The sequence below is a fragment of the Alligator sinensis genome, unplaced genomic scaffold (assembly GCF_000455745.1).
Source record: "Alligator sinensis unplaced genomic scaffold, ASM45574v1 scaffold417_1, whole genome shotgun sequence".
Classification (NCBI taxonomy): domain Eukaryota; kingdom Metazoa; phylum Chordata; order Crocodylia; family Alligatoridae; genus Alligator; species Alligator sinensis.
Genome location: NW_005842433.1, coordinates 102,865 through 122,056, shown reverse-complemented (window position 1 = coordinate 122,056; position 19,192 = coordinate 102,865). Strand labels below are relative to the sequence as shown.

The window sequence follows — 19,192 nt, the reverse complement described above, 5'->3', positions numbered from 1 at the left end:
TAGGACAGTCATGCACGTGGGACAGGCACAAGGACAGACACCGACAGAATAAACAGGATGGACACCAGTACTGGCACGCGCAGGACAGATGCCCAGAATGGACAGACAGGAAAAACATGGGACAGACACAGGGTGCACGGAATGGACAGGGCCACACACAGGAGAGAGATACACAGGACAGACACACATGGGACAGGCACAGGACAGACACGCAGAATAAACAGGGTGGACACCAGGACAGACGTACACAGGACAGACCCCCCAGGATGGACACGCAGATGCATAGGAAAAATGTGGGAAAGACACAGGATGCACAGGATGGACACAGACTGAATAAACAGGATGGACACAGGGACACACACAGGATGGATATACACAGGACACACAGGATGGACACAAACTGAATAAACAGGATGGATGCAGGGACACACACAGGGCAGCCATACACAAAACACAGGACACACATAAGATGGACAGACAGGACACGCAAAATGGACACAGAATAAACAGGATGGACACACACAGAATACACAGGACGTGCAGAATGGGCACTCGCACCCACACATACACATACTCCACCCAGGCCATCTGTGAGTTATGTAACTCATAACCCCTCATTGAAACCCCCATTGCTCTGGGTGGTTTTTTTTTTTAAGGTGGTTCAGAAGGCTTAGTATCCATCCCCATCCTGACAGGTATAAAAAAGGAGAGGGGCAGGGGTCATTGTACACTGGAGGTGGCTGAGAAGTGGGTGGGCTGTTACAGCATTGGCCACAGTGGGAATCAGTTTTGTGCAGATTCCTTGCTGCTTAAAGTGGGAGGGGTGCAGACACAGAGCAGGCAGAGCTCAGACTAAGATGCCTGTAGTCTGTATTAACATGACACAGACCCTTACAACAGAGGAGTAAGATGTTCCACTCCAGGCAGCATTCACATCTCCAGAAGTGAAGAGTATCTGGGGTACTAACTACTCCCTTTATCTGCAGTAAGTTGCTCTTTGTTGGATGCAAACCCACTCTCTTGCTACCTAGTGACTAGGGATCATAATATGGCCTGCTGTGGGCCAGCCTGATGCCTGTAGACTGAAATCAGGGGTAAATTATTCTCATGTGTTGTGTGTCCTCAGCCTTGGGGAAGATAGGCTGCCTTCAGCATTTGAAAAAGGTATTTAGCCATGTTAGTCTGATGTTAGGCAGAACGCAGGGTAGATTTGCATCTTCTAGACTAAATCAGATAAGCAGCATAAGCTTTTTGTAAGCTCAAGTTCACTTCATCAGATATTGTGTAAGGACAAACATGTTTGATGATCATTCATTCTTACACAAAAGAATCCAATGTATAGACTGGCAGCTGTGCCTCCTCATTAATACAGACCACATCACAGGACTGAATAGCACAGATAATAACACCCAGGTTCATTCCCTTGCACCTCTGCCAACATCATTACCATTACCTGCTTATCGTGCCCCTTTGCTAGCTACATTGGACAGGCAGGCTGATCTGTATGTGTAAGAATGAATGAACACTGACCAGACATCAGCTCCAGAAAGGCACTCGGACTTGTGGCAGAACAGGTCAGCCTCCCAAGACCTTCTATCACTGACCTCAGGGTAACTGTTTTTAAGCAGCACAACTTTAAAAAACAATTTGAACAAAAAATTGCAGAGCAAGACATCATCTTCAGACTGGATTCTGTTAAGTGTGGTTTAAACAGGGACCAAGGATTCTTATCCCATTACCTGGATTAGGTTTTGTGACTTTGTTCCCATGGTTTTATTTATTGCTTGCTTGTTTGCCTCTTCCAGCATGGCCTCAGTCTCTCTGTCCTCCTCCTCTTCCTGCCTTTTGTATTCCAAGCACTGTCTCCATTTTATACATTGCTCCATGCTTATCCTTTCATAGCATTTGATGAAGTGAGCTTGAGATCATGGAAGTTCATGCTATTATATATATTTATTATTTAGTTAGTCTACAAGGTGTAAATCTACCTTCTTTCATTTGAACCAGCATTGTGCTGTGTTCAATGCTGGCTGATATGAATGTCACTCATCTGTACACTAGTGTTCCCACCATTGCTACATTGCAACAGTGGGGAAATTTAGAAGAAAACACCCTCTCTGGGCCCATTTCCAATTGCTGTTTAAATGGCTGGTCAGGCTTGCATGATGGGATTGCTGAATCCCTGGCCATGTCAGGCACTGTTCTACTGAAGTCTTGCAGCAATAGATTAGTGTGTGAGAGCAACCTGCTTAATTGGCCTGAGTGGTTTGTTTGTTTTTTAATGTTGCTGCTATCATGTGATATGGGATCATTTTAAAATCAGAATCTCTGTCAGCTGCACCTTCTATCTGAGCACTTGTAGTGGAAGTTGCCAAAAATTAACTTGTGCTTTATAAATACTGGTTAATTAACACTTGCATACAGTATGGTAGCAAGAAAGGATAAGAGAACACAGAATAAATAAGAATAAGAGAAATGGAAGCATGACTGTTGAGGTGTGCCTGGCTATGTGCAGTGTTCTGTCCTTGCTATAAAGTTCATTGTCATACTTCATGAAAATGAGATATGCTAACTCAATATAAGCAATGACAATTTGGGGTACTACTGTATTTTGGAAAACAGTGAAAAAAAGTCAGAATTACAGTAGTCAGAGGCTTTTAGAAATTTCTCAATAGACAGTGAACTGGTGCTTTCTCTGGACTAGCACTGGCACTTGGGCCCATCCAGTGGCCCAGCAAGGCTTTTTTTTCCTGGTTTCTCTAGTATACTGAGGATCTGAGTTAAGCCTTACAATTATTACTCACTTCAGCCAACAATCTTTTTTTCCTTTGAAACCAGCTCCCTTAAATCTGTTAGATGAATTATAACTACTCATTTGTTTCTTATATGCATATGTGCGAAAAGTCAGGTCCATCGAGATGCCAGTAGCCTTCTGTGACCTGTTGAATGCCCTCAACTCCTATCATTTTTACGTTTGTTTATTTTGGTTAAACGTTGACTTTGTGCTTAATGATCCAAAACCAGTGCAGTCCCACAAAGTCAATAGGAGTGGAAGGTGCATAGTATTTGGCAAGATTGCCCTTATAATGATAATATCTAACTGTTCTGTGACAACTGCTAATGAACGACATGATATATCACTTTTCCAAGGAGATTAGTATCATTGTCCCCATTTTGCAGATGCCCAAAGTCACTCTGGAGACACAGGTAGGTCTGAGAATAGGACCCAGGTCTCCCAAAGCACTAGACTAAAATATCTAGCAAGTACATGAATAGGAAAGATTATCATGCATCAAGACTGTTACATAGGCATTCTCCTCCTTTTCCTAAAGTTCTTACAGATGGCTCAGTTAAAATTGTTTTGAGAACCTGCAGAATTTACTTATCTAGGTGGAAATTTGTTTCCTATTGGTTGTCACATTTAAAAGGTTTTTCTAAATTAATGCTAATTGTAAGTGACAGAGACAATAGCTTCCAAGTATAAGGAGGGTAGGGTGGGGAAAGGATGCCTTTTTAATTATTAGAAAAGTGGAATTTACTGTTGAATTATGTACAGGTTTAATTAGCATTCTGTATAGCTAAGTAGATTGGGTGTTCCGTTCTTGCTTAATAGTGGAAAGAACCACTTAGTTTAGGGGCCATTCCTACACCACTTTAATCATATGAGTTTCCCTTATTTATACATAAAATCCCATTAATCAATGAGTCTACTTGCATAAGAATTGCATGGATTGGAGAAGAGGGCAAGGAAATGTACTGCTGACATGGTATCCTATACTGCTGACATTTTTCTGTAGTATTTATTTTGTATTTCTTTTCCCATTAGTTAAAAAGTAGCATTACATGGAAAATACTTGTAGCCTGGCTGGTAGAGCAGGCATGATAGAAAAGGATTTAGTTATCTTTTTAATAAATGTATCCAGTGTAGAAATATCCCCTACTGTGCTCATAGTTATATGCAGTCTTTCCTAATAAAAGGTACTTTCTTCAGATATTCTAAGATGGGGTGGCAACCTTTATGGCAGATATGCCACAAATTATTTGTGCACCCCTCCCAAGTGCTACTCCAATTCTCTTCCCCTGTTTGCTTTGCTGCTTTGCTTTCTGCTTCCTGCCCTGTGCTCCCTACCTGATCTGCTGCTCTGCTTTCTGTTCCCTGCCCTCTTTGTTACTGTGTTTCCTGTTCCCTGTCTGATCCACTGCATACCACACGTGGAGGCTGCCTGTGCCGCGTATGGGGCACATGCTGCTGGTTGGCCATCCCTGTTCTAAGATGTAAAAGCCACAATTGGCCTGCCATTCCCCACTTTTATGAGTAGATTATACTCTTCATATAAGAAGATTTTCAGCAGACGGAGCTTTCCCTGGGTGAGCAGAACTGTGGTATACTCTTTTTTTAGTATCTGTTGCTTCACCACCTCCTCCCAAGACGCCTCTTCTAAGGGTGCTCAGTGTGGGTTTTGCATTAACAGGTTCTTAGAAGGGGATGTAAAGGTAGCTCTAGGCCTGGGTAGCTTGGGGAAGCATTAACTAGGGGAGTCCCTTCTGTATCTGCTACCTGTAGAAGGATTGTACTAGTCATACCTCTAAGGGGAGAGGGAGGTCCATAGAGGTGTGTGGAGGTGGTGGTCCTTCACAAAACACATTCCTCCTGCTTTAGTAGATTGGGAACTGCCTTTCTGATTAATTTGTAAGACTACCCTACCTTTTCTTCTACATACCCTGTGGCCTCCAGGCTTTTCTTCACTAAAAAGGACAATTTTCTGACAATTAAATGAGGTTCAGCTTTCAGTTGTCTGTAGCTCCTCTATACCTAAAATAGATTATGTTTGGCCCAAAATTAGTATTGGCTTCAGTAGGCATTATATTCCCGAATTAGTGGAAAAAGACCTGCTGCATTCTGAAGCGATTAAGATATAGATGCATCTACATTCATAAAAAAGAGTTCATTTTTAAAAATGAATAGTCTTGAATTATGGGTACTTTCTTTTTTGTTGTCTCCAGTCCAACCTTTCTATATGGTCTGTTTTCAATATTCTGCACAGGCCACTGCTTGTGGGTATTGTGGAGGGAACTGATGAAAGTGTATGCATGTCTATATTATTACTTGTATTATCTAGTGTCTGGGAGTCTAATCGTGGAGATTCTGTGTCCATGTTTTGCCCTAGCCTAACACTATGAATTGTCTGATTTGTACAGAACAGGTGTGAAGCCTCTGAACCTCAATGAAACACCAGTTTTGTCTGTAGATTTTTGTTCTCCTCAGCTTCTCTAGTGAGGCTAAAGGTGTTGAGGAAGGGACAAATAGGAGTGGGCATTACGTGCCTACAGAGGGAAAATAATGGGGTTTTTCAGCAAAGTGGAAATGGTTCCTCAGATATGTTGATCTACTATTGAGTAATAATGGGCTTCTAGTTTTGCACCCCCACGCACACCTGCACAAACTTGTGTGCAGTAATTTTAGGGTTAAGGAACATTCCTATCACATCCCTTTCTTATTCAATGCCAAAAGCTTGTTAGCATTTTTTTCCTTTTTTACCTGGTTATCTTTGGACATAACATTTTTTAACTAACCTTAAGTGTGGGACAGATGCTAACATAATGTATAACTGTTCAAGGTGTCCGAGCACCATTTTAATATTGTTCTGTGTGTCCTAGTGGTTTATGCATGGTCTGCTACTCATTTGCAAATCTGAAGTGGTACATAATCTGCTTTCTCTGGTATGTCATCAAATTGGAAATTTGAAGGGTACTGAGAATTTTTTGGGTTCACTGGAGATTACGCAAGTATCTAATAGATTAGACAAGACTCTGGTAATGTTAATCTGTCCTTCTCTGCCTCATTTCTATGTAAACTTTTTTTTTTTTTATGATGATGCAATTTCCTTGATTCGTTATGAGCAAATTCTCTTCAGTATAAAGAGGAAGGCAGAATTAAAAATGACTGGGATTAGCTCTTCAGAATCAGTACCTGAATAATTCTAAGAGCTTTCTGGGTAGAGATTTTATTATTATTTATGTAATTCTCAGAGTAGGTGATGTACTTTTTAAAGGTATGACACAGTTTTCTGCTGCAAAGAATTTGAATTCTAAATCTTCATATAAATGAGGTCTCAGTTTATGTACATTTAAGGTGAATAAAACAATTCTTTGTTTTCTCCTTTCAGATTTCTTCTAGGAAAATGACTGGCCAACAAGTTCTTCCTCAAGCTTTATATCTGAGCAATATGCTGAAGGCTGTGAAGATTAGGGAGAGAACTCCTGAAGATCTTGTCAGACCACCCGATGGAATAATTCATCACTTTAAAACTATGCACAGATACACAATTGAAATGTTCAGAATGTGCCAGTTTTCGCCTCCATTTCGGGAGATACTTCAGAAAGCTCTGATTGACCGAGCCACCCAGGTATCACTGGAACATCAGAAAAAGCTGAATTGGTGCATGGAAGTTAGGAAACTTGTGCCATTAAAGACCAATGGTAAGTTATGCATACTGTCATTGCACTGGTATTAGGCTAGGGTAGTGAAAATTAGTATGTTGTGTTAATGGTATATTAATTTGCATTAATTGATACTAGAAAGGGTATAGTAAAGTACCATATACATGTCTGTATCTGTGCCTATGAAGACCGTAAATCAGTTTCCAAGGTCCTGATTCCAAATATGTTGGCTGCCTCTGACATGTTGCTGAATGAACCCAAATTCCTCACAGAATCAAATAGTGCTTAGGGTAGCATATATAAATGGGTCAGTCTCCATAAGTTGTATAACAGAAGTTTGTGAATTATTATGACCTCTTAGCATTGTAATTTGTAGGGTGGACACAGCTGCTAATGATTTCCTAGTGTCGTAAGTACTGTATCATTTGGAGCATCTTGGATTTCCAACCTTTAGGAACTATGCTTTCTGGCTGTGGAATCAGTTCCTGATTAAGCTAATACTGAATTGCTTTCTGGGGTAAACAGCCTGTCTTCTCCCAGCACTTGCGCATAACTCCCCTTTGTATTCATGACACTTTTGTGCAAGTATCAAGAAGTGTAAGTTACCCCTTGGTTTTAAACGAGAGTTAAAGGAAAGTAGCATGTGGTATTGCTTGTAATATCATGTTTCATTTTAGGGCCTTGGGGATGATTTGTTAGATAGTTTGTGAATGTGTGTCATAGAGCAGAGGCAATAGATTATGGGGACAGAGTGCAAAGATTTGAAGAGGGCACACATTTGAATTGGCTATCAGTGAGTGCTAGTCTATATGAGCGTGTGAACTCCAGAGCATAGCATGTTTTGCAAACATGTTCTTTCTGTACACACACATACACACATTTCTCTTGTCTTCCTGGTTCATATTTTGTTCTTTCAACTTCTGCGATATGTCATTAACACTAGTCTTCTTACATATGATTCTGTTTTTCAAAGACAACTTTAACCCTAACAATAGAAGTGCAATCTCACAGTAGCTAACAGGACTATGAATAATATCTGTATATCTCTGCATGTCTGTATATCTCTAAGAGTCGTAGATCCCCCAGTCCTGCAATGGTTTCCATGTTTGGTTGCTGGCCTTGCCTCTGGACCTCCAAGCACATCAGTGGGGCCACACACTTAGAACTTCTTAGCAGAGCAAGGTTGTAGTGAGCACATACACCACTTTGCCAGCATTAAGGAAGTAATATTCTTGCTAGTGGTGTATTTTCAAACCCTTTCATTATTAACAAATTTCTTAAGGAAAATGTATAATCTATTTGGCTGTCCCTAAAACGATTAGGATCACTTGTCTAGCTGTCACTGACATTGCAGTGCAGCACCACACTAATGACAGTAACACAGCCATCAAGCAGTATGCTTTAAGGGCTGTGTCACGACTGGAGGACATAATTTCAAAAAATTAATGTAGTGTTTTATGGATCTGGAACTTGCTGACTACACATGTATGGGTGTTCCGTACACAGTGCTGAAAAGTAATTTTTGTATGGTTTTTGTTTGTTTGACTTCACTACTCCCAGATTATGAGGGGCTGAAAAGACTAGTGTGAAGAAGGGATGCCTCTAGTTACCTTTTGTGTTGTGGTGACTTTGCATAAACCGCAGGAACTTTGCAAGAGAAAAAAGAAAACAGTGTATACTGGGAGGAATAGGTTATCAAAAATAGAGAAAAGAACTTGCAGGAAACAGCCGAGGAAACAATGTTATTTAAGGATTCATGAATAGAGTATTTTTTGTTGGTTTTGTATTTACTTTTTTTTAATGTGGCACCAGAAGAGAACTTTTCAGAAAGAATTTGGTTCCTTAATGTGTGGATGTAAAGAGAATGGGGTTTTTTTATTGTCTTTTGGTCAGAAGGATTTGCTTTTCGGAAACTGCTGCTTTTTCCATGAACATTTTCAAGTTTTGAGAGCAGAGGCAACAAATGATTCTTGCAGGATTTTGCTAATGTGGACTTTACCTAATATGGACATGACTTTTTACAATAATTTCTTGACATCTGGTGATTCACAATATGTTTGTTTGAGGAGATGTGAATGGAGTAAATGAGGAAGGGAGTAGGAGGTATAAAAATTGAAACCAAGGCAAAAAAAAAAAAAGATTCCAGCATCTATTGGCTGTGGAGATTTCACTTGTATAATGAATAGACGCTCAATCCAGCTCAGGCAAGCCACACCCACTTGGAAAGTCCAGTGTATACTTCACAATTCAAATGTATACACATCAGAACAAAAAGTACAACTGTTGCTCAACTGCTAGTCAAATAGCACTGGGGAATTCCAAGTGCTGCATAAGGAATTTTATAGTAGTGGTTCTCAATAAAGAACTGAAAATAAGGGTTGCAAGAAAAAAAATCTTATCTTTGCTATAGTTTTTGCAGAAGTATTATAATTGCCCTGTTATTTTGTCATACTTTTTTTGTTTGGAAATAAAACAACTTCCATTTAATCCCATGCAGTATTCTCTGGTTTTCTTGATTTCAAGTTTATTGCTTGTTTTTTGTTCGTTTGTTTTTTTTTTTATGAGAATTGGTAGGAGAAGTTTAGGAAATCAGAATTGCATTGCAAAGGACCTGAATTTATGCAGCAAAATAGAAAAAGAAGTACTTTTAAGCGGTGGCCTTTGCAAACTGTGGGTACTGCAGTGAATTTAACTCTGATTAAGCCAGAAAGGGAAAAAATAGTTTTGGTGATTTCATAGAATCATAGGAACTCTCAAGGGTCATGTAGCACAGACCTCCTGCATAAATGCAGGGCACACTGTTCTTAAGCCATCCTGGACAGGCATCCAGCATTTATCCATTTTCAAAAACCTCCAATAAAAAAGATTAATTAGAAATGCAGTGAACATGATCATAAAGGGTTCTTCTACTGAAACTTCTATTGTACATAGCAAACTGATAGGTTTAATGATAAACTAAAAATTTCTTGTTGGTATCTTTAGGTTTGTTTGGGTGTTTTTAATTACCACAAGCAAAGCCTCTTAGTGGTTGTTACCCTGCTTCTAATGTTAGAGTGTATGGAAATAAAATGTGCTTCCACAACTTCAGATGACTTAAGTACTCCTACAGTAATGAAAAGGATTAACTTTGAATCGGGGAGGTGTCCAAGAATGATTCTTTTGCATCTCCCTTTCACTGTATCACTGGGGAGAAAGAAAAGGGTATGTGGCTTTAGCTTGGGAATTTTGGCTTCAAAAGATGTGAATTTTGTTCCCAGCTTTTGACATTCTTCCTGTGCTAAAACTCAGGCAGATCACTGCACTAATGAATCCTCAGTTTTCCCATCTGTCAGATGGGATGATAATCCTCTGGAGCTATGACCTTTAGTTCATTCATATTTGTAAAGTCATTTGATATCCTTGCATGGAAGAAGCTATGTTAATGAAGATCAAATTATTGCATTGGTGCCTGTTGTTTTTACTCCATCTTTCAAAAAGAAACAGTGCTCTGATTTTTTTTTTGCCATCTTGACATTAAGCAATATGTTCAATAGTTGGGCAACAGATGCCCTAGAAAACTCCAAGATCACCCATTACTTCCCTTTTGCTTTCTTCTATGAGTCCTCTGTCAGACAGCAAAGCAAAAGCATAGTGTGACTGCAGTGCCACTTGGCCTCCTCTGTTCTAGTCTTGGCCAAAGCTCCAGAATTGACATGTACATTTTCAATCCGTGTCTTCTGTTGCCTGTTAAACAAGTATAAACCCCACTTGTGGAGTAGGCAAGGAAATCTACCTAAGTATTTAATTTGTGTAATTAATTCTCACAAGCATTATAGTTTTGTTCAAATGTTTCTTTTATCCTTTGAAGACAAATGGAGTTGTCCATGAAGCATTTGCCAGACAACCAAAAACTTAGTTTATGTAGAATGACTATACTTTTACATCTCCTTTTCAGTCGGTGTTAAATGTAGTGAGCCATATTTATCAAAATGGGAGCTGAGAAGGTGTAATTTATATCTCCCAGCCACAGCCTGACTCCTGTATTGAGCAGGAAGGCAACTGGTAAGGAGACAGGTGGTGGTGAGGCAGCCTGCCCCCTCTCTAGGTTTAGAGAAGGCAGCTGTAATCTCTTGTCTAAGAGCCTGATTGGTGAGAGTATCTGAGAGGAATGCATGATTGGATCTGAAGCATGTGCAATGGCACATGTTCACTGTGTTTAATGGACCAGCTGCTCTTTTTGTGTTAATTCGTAAAACAAGATTTCTTTAAAAAAAAATAATCATTATCTTTTCTATAGGTGACGGTAATTGCCTTATGCATGCTGCATCCCAGTACATGTGGGGTATTCAAGATGTTGACCTGGTTTTGAGAAAAACATTGTTCAGTGCACTCAGGGAAATCGATACACGTAACTTTAAGCTCCGTTGGCAGCGAGAGACAATCAAATCCCAGGAATTTGTAGAAACAGGACTATGCTATGACACGAGGGTAAGCTAACTTGGGTTCACGGTGTTGTGTTTGGAAGACCTGGCAGTGTTGGCATGGTTGAGTTGGCTTGGGTTTGGATTCCCCCATAGAATCATAGAAAGGGCTGGAAGGGACCTCCGGAGGTCATCTAGTCCACCCCCCTGCTCAAAGCAGGACCATCCCCAACTAGATCATCCCAGCCAACGCTTTGTCTAGTAGGTTTTAAAAACCTCCAAGGATGGAGCTTCCACCGCCTCTCTGAGTAGCCTGTTCCAGTAAGAAAATTCTTCCTAATATCTAACCTAAACTTCCCTTGCTGCAAGGGAACTCCATGGAACCTCTCAGGTGAAAAGCAATTATAGCAACCAGTTATAAGAAAGTAAAAAAGGTTGATGGACAACATGAAAAAGTTCTTCGCAAAAAAAGGAAAAAGATTAACATTTTTTTGGCTTACATGTCTATGAAGCTGCTGCTATAACGGTGACTGAATCTTTCCTCAGAACTGGGAAGAGGAATGGGAGAACCTCATTAAAATGACATCCCCAGACACGTCTATGGCCCGAAATGGGCTTCAGTATAATGCACTAGAAGAAATCCATATATTTGTCCTTGTTAACATCCTAAGAAGGCCAGTCATTGTTCTTGCTGGTGAGTCCTGTATTCCAGTTTCTTTTGATACCCTAATACTAAAGATCATCTGTGCATTAATGTGTACAGTATACACATCTTTGTAAGAAGCATTCTTTTTTTCCTTGCTGGTGTGTTCCAAAATTGTTTATTTCTTGCAGTTTAGTACCCTGAAGTTTTAAGACCCAAAAACAAAGACATTATGTTTGTGCCATATTTGAAAGGCATTTGATCTTAGTAACACTATTTTTTTTTTTCTTCCTGAAACAGATAAAATGGTGAGAAGTTTGGAATCTGGTTCAAGCTTTTCCCCTCTACACATTGGTGGAATTTACTTGCCTCTCCTTTGGCCCACTGAACAATGCTACAGATACCCCATTGTCCTAGGCTATGACAATATGCACTTCACACCACTGGTGACTCTGAAGGACAGTGGGCCAGGTATTTCTTTTTTAAATTATGTTTTTGCTCTGTTTTGGACATTTGTGTGTTTGCTCCCTTCTCTCTTCCTACAGCATTTTTATCCCAACAAAATATAGTCTTGTCTAGAGTCACATTTTAAAATTACAGTGAAGGTAAATGAGATATTTCTGTTCAAATACTTGAGAAAGCCTTCAGAAGGTGAACATTTTAAGAAGTTATATTGGCTTGGTGTTCTTGATATGTATATGCCTGAATAGAAACTAATATGTGCGACCCAAAGTACCTACTGTTACTAAAGAACAATTTAGTTGCTGACCTAGATGGTACTGAGATGAAGCGTCTCCATTGCTGCAAAGTACTGATGATTATTATTATTATTATTACACACTGGCTTTAATCACGTGCCGTGTGTGTATGCATGTTCATCTGTCATGGATGGGACAGCATATTCCTAGATCCACATTAGTGCATTGTCCTATAAGTAGGTATAAGAAACTAAACTACTATCTCGTCCACGTGAAGTACAAATAACTACTAGGACATTGAAAAAGCCTGGCCTGTGACTGCAATTATATTTATGGTGCAAATAGCCCTTGGCTTGTACCAAGAAGTATTTGTGTTCCATCTGCACTCTTTGGTAAGCAGGATATAATTATGGTTTTTTCTTCCAGGAGAGTACACAGATTGGTGTTACCCTCCTTGTATATTGTATTTCATGGTCATCCCCATTAGTTCCAATAGCACATTAATCCGTTTGTTTTTCCCACAGAAATCCGGGCTGTGCCATTGGTCAGTCAAGAGCGAGGCAAGTTTGAAGACTTGAAAGTGCACTTTCTGACAGATGCAGAAGAGAGGGAAAAGGAGCAGCTGCTGAAAGACTACTTGTCTGTAATAGAAATTCCAGTGCAAGGCTGGGACCATGGTACAACTCATTTAATTAATACTGCAAAGTGAGTGTCATTCTTTCCTTCCCCCATCCTGGTTGTTTTAAAGCTAGAAGGATAATGAATCCAATCTTTCCTTTCCTGCTTAGCAATGTGCACATTTAAATACATCCTTATGCACAGTAAAGTCACATCACTCTCAGTAATAGCATCCCTTTTGGAGGTAGTAGCATCCATTTTTTATATACTGACATATGCCAAGTAGCGTAGAAGTAGAAATTGTCTCCAGAACGGGCTGGTGGGCCTGTCAGATCCCTGAGTTTGAATCTGAGTTTGGAGATGTTGAATTTAGAGGAAGTCTATGAATTTTGGCTTTTATTTTTTTAACATCAGCGCACTCCTTAAAACCTGGCAATAATTTTCCTAACAGATAAACACTATGAACCAAGAAGCATTGACACAGATTCTGAGAATAGGATTATACTGAAATTTAGAGTCTAAAGGGCTCCATTTACCATGACTACACACCTAGTTGTTGAATTATTATGCTCTAAGCTATAGGTTATCAACATGAATTTTTAAATCAGTAGCATGGATATGTAGTAATTATCTCCCCATCCATTAAATCTGCATTTCTGCCCAGTGTTGCTTATGGTCCCACCACCTTTGCTACTTGTCCTGTTTAGCTGCTGACTGGTGTGTTTTATCTGGCTTTCAGGTTAGATGAAGGCAACCTCCCCAGGGATATAAATCTCGTGGAAGATTACTTCCAGTTGGTACAGCATGAGTACAAGAAATGGCAGGAAAACACTGAGCCTGTCAGAAGGGAGAACTGCTCCCGGATCAGACAGGACCTGACCTTGTCCCAGCTCTCTCTTGTAGAGATGAAATGTGAAACTCCCAACTGCCCCTTCTTTATGTCTGTGAACACCCAGCCCTATTGCCATGAGTGCTTTGAGCGGAGGCAGCAGGGGAGTAATCCAAGGAAGCAGAGCTCCAAAACAGTCACCGAAAAACCAAGGGCAGTTGGATCAGGCTCACCTAGGGGGGAGCCTGGAGGATGGACATCTGAAGAACCAGTGACAGGACCTCGTTCTGCACCACCAAGAGTCCCAAGCATTTTTCTGTACAGTGAAACCACTGCTATGAAATGCAGGACTCCAGACTGTCCTTTCACGTTAAATGTGCAACACAACGGACTCTGTGAACGCTGTTACAACAGTTCCAGAAAGCTTGCTCCTTGTAATAACTTGGACAACCTGAGACCAGCAGACACTGTGACATGTAAAATGTGCCTTCAGAAGACACACAGGACTTTTAATGGCCTCTGCAGCAGTTGCCTCAAAAGGACTACAGAGCATTCTTCAAATGGCAGTTCTGGGTTTCCGCCCACATGTCATCAAAGGTCTGCATCTGATCCTGCACAGCTATCACAAAGCTTCCTTCAGCATTCCTGTAGCGCAGCACCCAGCAATAATCTGGAGGATCTGCCTTCAGCACTGCTTCCTCAGGCAGGGCATACTTCAGAGGAAAGGAAAGGAAGTAAGCAGTGTAGAAAGCCTGGCTGCAAGTTTTTTGGGACTCCTCATAATAAAGGCTTTTGCACACTCTGTTTCTTTGAGTACAGAGAAAACAGAGGTAAGTAGAAAGAATTTTGGTTCCACAACATTTTGGCCTCTGGTCAACATCTGTGAAAATGCAGGTGTTAAAGGGTTTAATAAAAGATGGTATTTACCTATCAAATGTAGGAAAACACCAGTAATGTGAAGCAACAACATTATTTTGGGAATATTGGGGTGATAAGTGTTCTGTAAACTATGGCACATGGCTGCGGGGGGGGTCGGTTCAAAAGCACTTAGTAAGTATGTCTCAATGCTGTGCACACTACCTCAAAATAAAAGTACTGTGGCTATAGTAGTGTGGGATACATTAATAGGTTTACTCTCTTGGACAAGTGTTGCAGTCCGAACACTGGCCTAAAGCAGCTACATTACTTGCATTGTGGAAAATGCACATGAGGCGCTGAGGAAGTTTGGATATGCCCAGGGTTGTCTCAAAACTGCTTCTATTGAAATTGCCTGTAAAATTCCTGTTGATTTCAGTGGGAAAAGAGTTAGAATTTCAAAAAACAGTGAGCATTTTTGAAAATCCTATTAAAATTCCATTTCAGTAATGTTTTGATGCACAAGTAACATATTGAAAGATCAGTTGTTATTTTACAGGGAGTATGCTTGGATGAAACTCAGAGACTTTTAATAAAATTTGCCTTTAACATATTCTTAGTATTGTGCATTCATGAAGTCGCATCTTTATAGGAGCAGTATTATTTAGATAAATCTTACTATACAGTCTGGCTTGTTACTCCTCTGAACTCTTAAAATAGTAGCTGAAAGGTGGATATAGAGGGGTATAACCATCTTTGTTCAAGACCAGCTCATTACTGAGAGTACTGTCTGAGACTTTTTAGAGATATTCAAAGTGAGGGAAATTCCCTGGTAGATCAGATAAGGGAGCAGCTGTCATTCACAATATCCATTTTCCAATTATGGCATGTGATACTTAAAATCTGTATATGTAGATTAGTTAATAAACCAATAACATTTAACCTATTCAGTGGTGGCCATCTGTGCTTCCACTTGCTATTTAATATACTGCTGAAATTAAAGTTAGGATGTATTGAGAGAGACCTCCATTGAAATTTTAACTCTGATTAAGTCAGCTACAGAACTCTTCATTTTAGGAGGCTCAGGTTTTCATTCTGGTTTTTCTTCACTGTGAAAGAGGCAAAGTTTCTCTGATTTTAATTTTAAGGCAAAATAATAAGATATTAGTAGCCACAGTTATTCTGAGGGCATCAATTCTGAGTACGTGGGGCTAGTTGATTTATTTTATAGATTATGAAAATTTGTTCTTCGCTTTTTCTATCCTCCAAAACATTGGGCTTATTTGAACAACCTTTCTTTTCTTGTATTGTCATGTAGGTGATCCCATAGTATTTCATCAGAGAAGATCTTCAAGGGGTTCTCCTGCATCTGGCCAAACTGGGACCTCTGCTGCCACGTTCCATAACACAGTTTCCTGTCTGGGCCCAGAGTGTGGCACCCTGGGCAGCACTATGCTTGAAGGGTACTGTCAGAAATGTTTTATTGAAGCACAGAATCAACGATTCCAGGAAGCCAGGAGGACGGAAGAGCAGCTAGTGAGACAATCTGAAGTCAGTGTACTTATGGAATCCTTTCCCCTTAGTGTTTAACCCCAAAAGCTTTGCTGCAGTAAATCTTTGTGAAAGAGTTAAAATACATAATAGAAAATCCCCCACATTACTGTGCCTCCACTTTCAGAAAAAGAAACATTTTTGCATAAGCTACTACTTCTGCCAAAATTCAACAGCAAGGAGTTCTAGAGCCTTTCTCTTATACAGTGTTACACTTTTTTTACACATGCTCTGGGGGTGGAGGAGGCAGCACTTTACTTAGAGAAGCTCGCAGAAGAAGCTGTTAAGCAGTTTATTAGCATTTTAGAAGCTGTGAAACAATTTAGTTCTGCTTTTAATTGCCATTTTTCAATTAAGTCTCAAGTTTCACAGAGAAAAGTCTCTCAGAGCTGCTCTAATTAAAGCACGACAGCATCTCATGTATCAGCGTACCTGCACTTCAAAATGGCAGCGGGGCACTTGAACTAAAGCTTGTTCGATAAGCTTTAGCTCAAGCACCCCTGCCGCCATTTTGAGGCACAGGGACACAGATACACAAGATGTGGAGGATGGCTGGAGCATACAAATTACCATGCTCCAGCAGACTCGATTAATTGAGTTGTCTTCAACGCACTGTAGTTACAGTGCATTGGAGCAGCCTCTGCACTCATGTACAGGCACTCTAAGTGATGAAACCACAGAAATATTTTGCAGACAGTGCAGTAAGAGCCATTGTCCCATTATCACAAAAAGCCTTGGTGCATTCATAGACCAGAACACTTTTCTCTGTGACACTTGATTGAAATTTTAATTGAAATATGGCAATTAAAAGCAGAACAGCTAAACTGTTTAATAGCTTCTAAAATTGCAACACGTCTATTGCAACACATCAAGGATGGCATATTTAGGAGTCAGTCCTGACTCATTAATATTCAGGGTGGGATTACACTGGTTCTCAGTATTGCGTTAACCCTGTTTCTGTTGAATTCCTATCAGTTCTCCTATAAATTCACTGGGTATAAGTTGGCCAGTGCCTTTGAACTTCTCTTCCTAAATAGCATTCTTGTATCTTCTTAACCTTACAGCCACTAAGCCACTTTGAGAGAAGGAATGCCCATCCCATTTTAATTGGATAAGAAACAATTGACAGTCATTTCAAGACGCAAGAATTCTATTTTTTTTAAGCTAAAAGTTTTCAGAGAGAAAACATTGCTGAGAAATGAGGTTTTAAAGGTTCTTTGTGATAAATCCTGCCCCAGAAGAGGCTCAGTACTTTGTCTTGCACTGGATTCTCAGAAGCAGCTAGCCTTTTTCCTAGAAAGTGAAAATGCCTTACTCATTTGTGTTTAAATATGCTGCCCTACTTTGAAAGGCAAATTCTCAAAAACCTCTTCTCTAGTGTTCTTTGCTGAGGCTGAGTGGCCCTGAGGTGGTTAAATACACAAAGCAGAGCAGTGCCAAAAGCAAGCAAGAGCTGCCTTTGCTGCCAGTGTGGCAACTGACATTGTTCTTAACCTTTTCAGAGAACCGGACAGCACAGAGATCTACAACGAACGACGCTGGGTAGCACCCAAAAGCAAAAATGCTCCACAGCTTCTTGTAGAAACAACTTAGCCTGCAGAAGTGACGAGTTGTGTCAGGAATGCAAGCGCATCGGTCAGGAAGGACAACCTAGGGGCCCTAGAGAACTGGCTGCAGAAGAGCCTCCAAAACAGCATTGCCGAGCCCCTGCCTGTGATCATTATGGCAATAACAAGTGCAATGGCTACTGCAACGAATGCTACCAGTTCAAACAAGTCTATGGCTAGTAGAGGAAAGCTGGTAAAGGAAGCAAAACCAGCTGGTACCTAGCTAAAATGCTGCTATGTCCAAAACACATAATTATCCTGCCATCTCAAAGTCCACTTGAACAATTTGAAAATACACGCATATCTGTGTGTGTGACTTTGGGGGGACATTTATCTGATTTTGTACATATTTATGTCCAATGATGGGAATAAATGCCTACTTACAGAAACAGTGAGAAGTGCCATTTGCTTTCCGCACAGAAGATCCTCCTCTAATGCTGACTTCAAACCTTTCTCCTCTCGGACTTGATAGGAATAATTTTGAACTATTTGAATAAAGATAACTTGGCCATTTTGCTCGTATCCCCTGCATGTGGTCAGAACTCATCAGGCAAAAGACAAGGAAATCTGAGTGATGTTTGAGGTGTTCTGCATCATATATCAGCCTTTCTCTGCGTGAGGCTGGTCTCTCCTTTTGAGGTTTTCTCCAGCAGAGGCTGATGGAAGGTTGGTGTGAAATGAGATGGGGATTTTTTAGAAGAAACTTGCTTTTGCTTTCCCGCTTAGTTGCCTTCTTCCTCAAAAGCAGGGCACCATTTAGGGTCATCTATGCAGTTCTACATTTGCACAGCCTTGCAAAAAGAAGTCAGAAATAAAGAACCATTTTGTCTGCCTCAGTTAATCAGTTAACTGATTAACAAAAAAATCCAAAAAAAAATCCCCAAATAATAGGGAAGACAGTGGGTAACTCCACTGGCATCATTTACAAACATGGTTAGAGGGAGACCTGAACTCCCCTTCTCATATCTTGTTCAAGGAAATGTCCATACCACATATGGGAGAAGCTGCCCTGACTGCCTTCTGAAGCCAAATTGGCCCTCTTTCTGCTTTGGTGTAGGAAGAATCACCACAGATATCAAGGAGGCATGGATGTCTCTGAACTTCCTTCTCCTTCCTTCATTTTTCTGCTGAGTACTTCCTGTGTCATGGCGACTGCCACCAACTCCTGCCTTGGGAAGTTAAGGTGTGTGACAGATCTCAGGACTGAGCCCAGATTAATTCAACACTGCAGTTTTCTCAGATATTTATTGCCCTTCAGGCTGTGACAACTTGTTCAGATGAAGCAGATTCTTCTGTTTCTGCATTCTAGTGTCAGGGTCTGATATTATTGAATATACTCATGAGATCTGGCCCATGACCTGCAGCTGTGAACTCATTTACACTTAAAATTGTTTTTAGTTCCCTTCTCTCCCACAATGCAAAGAAGAATTTTAAAATAACTACGCAATAACGGCCATCTCTGTGGATCACAATTGCTGTCCATGTTGAATGATTGCATGTTTGTACCTCTCCTCATCTTAAGGTGAGGTAGGAATTCACACTAGCAGGAA

At 40.4% G+C, this 19,192-nt stretch overlaps 1 protein-coding gene across 5 annotated transcripts; it reads left to right on the top strand.

The window, feature by feature from the left end:
- Positions 1-910: 910 nt before the first annotated feature.
- TNFAIP3 (TNF alpha induced protein 3) lies at positions 911-19,186 on the top strand. 5 transcript variants are annotated; one of them, XM_006030256.3, is made up of 9 exons: positions 911-985; positions 6,168-6,480; positions 10,718-10,908; positions 11,388-11,535; positions 11,785-11,955; positions 12,707-12,887; positions 13,540-14,459; positions 15,803-16,035; positions 17,538-19,186. In XM_006030256.3, exons 2-9 carry the CDS (start codon positions 6,183-6,185, stop codon positions 17,820-17,822), a joined length of 2,427 nt encoding a protein of 808 aa, XP_006030318.1. In that variant the 5' UTR covers positions 911-985; positions 6,168-6,182; the 3' UTR covers positions 17,823-19,186. The 5 variants fall into 5 exon arrangements, with proteins under 5 accessions (XP_006030318.1, XP_014378512.1, XP_006030316.1 ...); XM_014523026.1 differs by lacking the exon at positions 911-985 and adding an exon at positions 1,585-1,610; XM_006030254.3 differs by lacking the exon at positions 911-985 and adding an exon at positions 2,469-2,495.
- Positions 19,187-19,192: the final 6 nt, after the last annotated feature.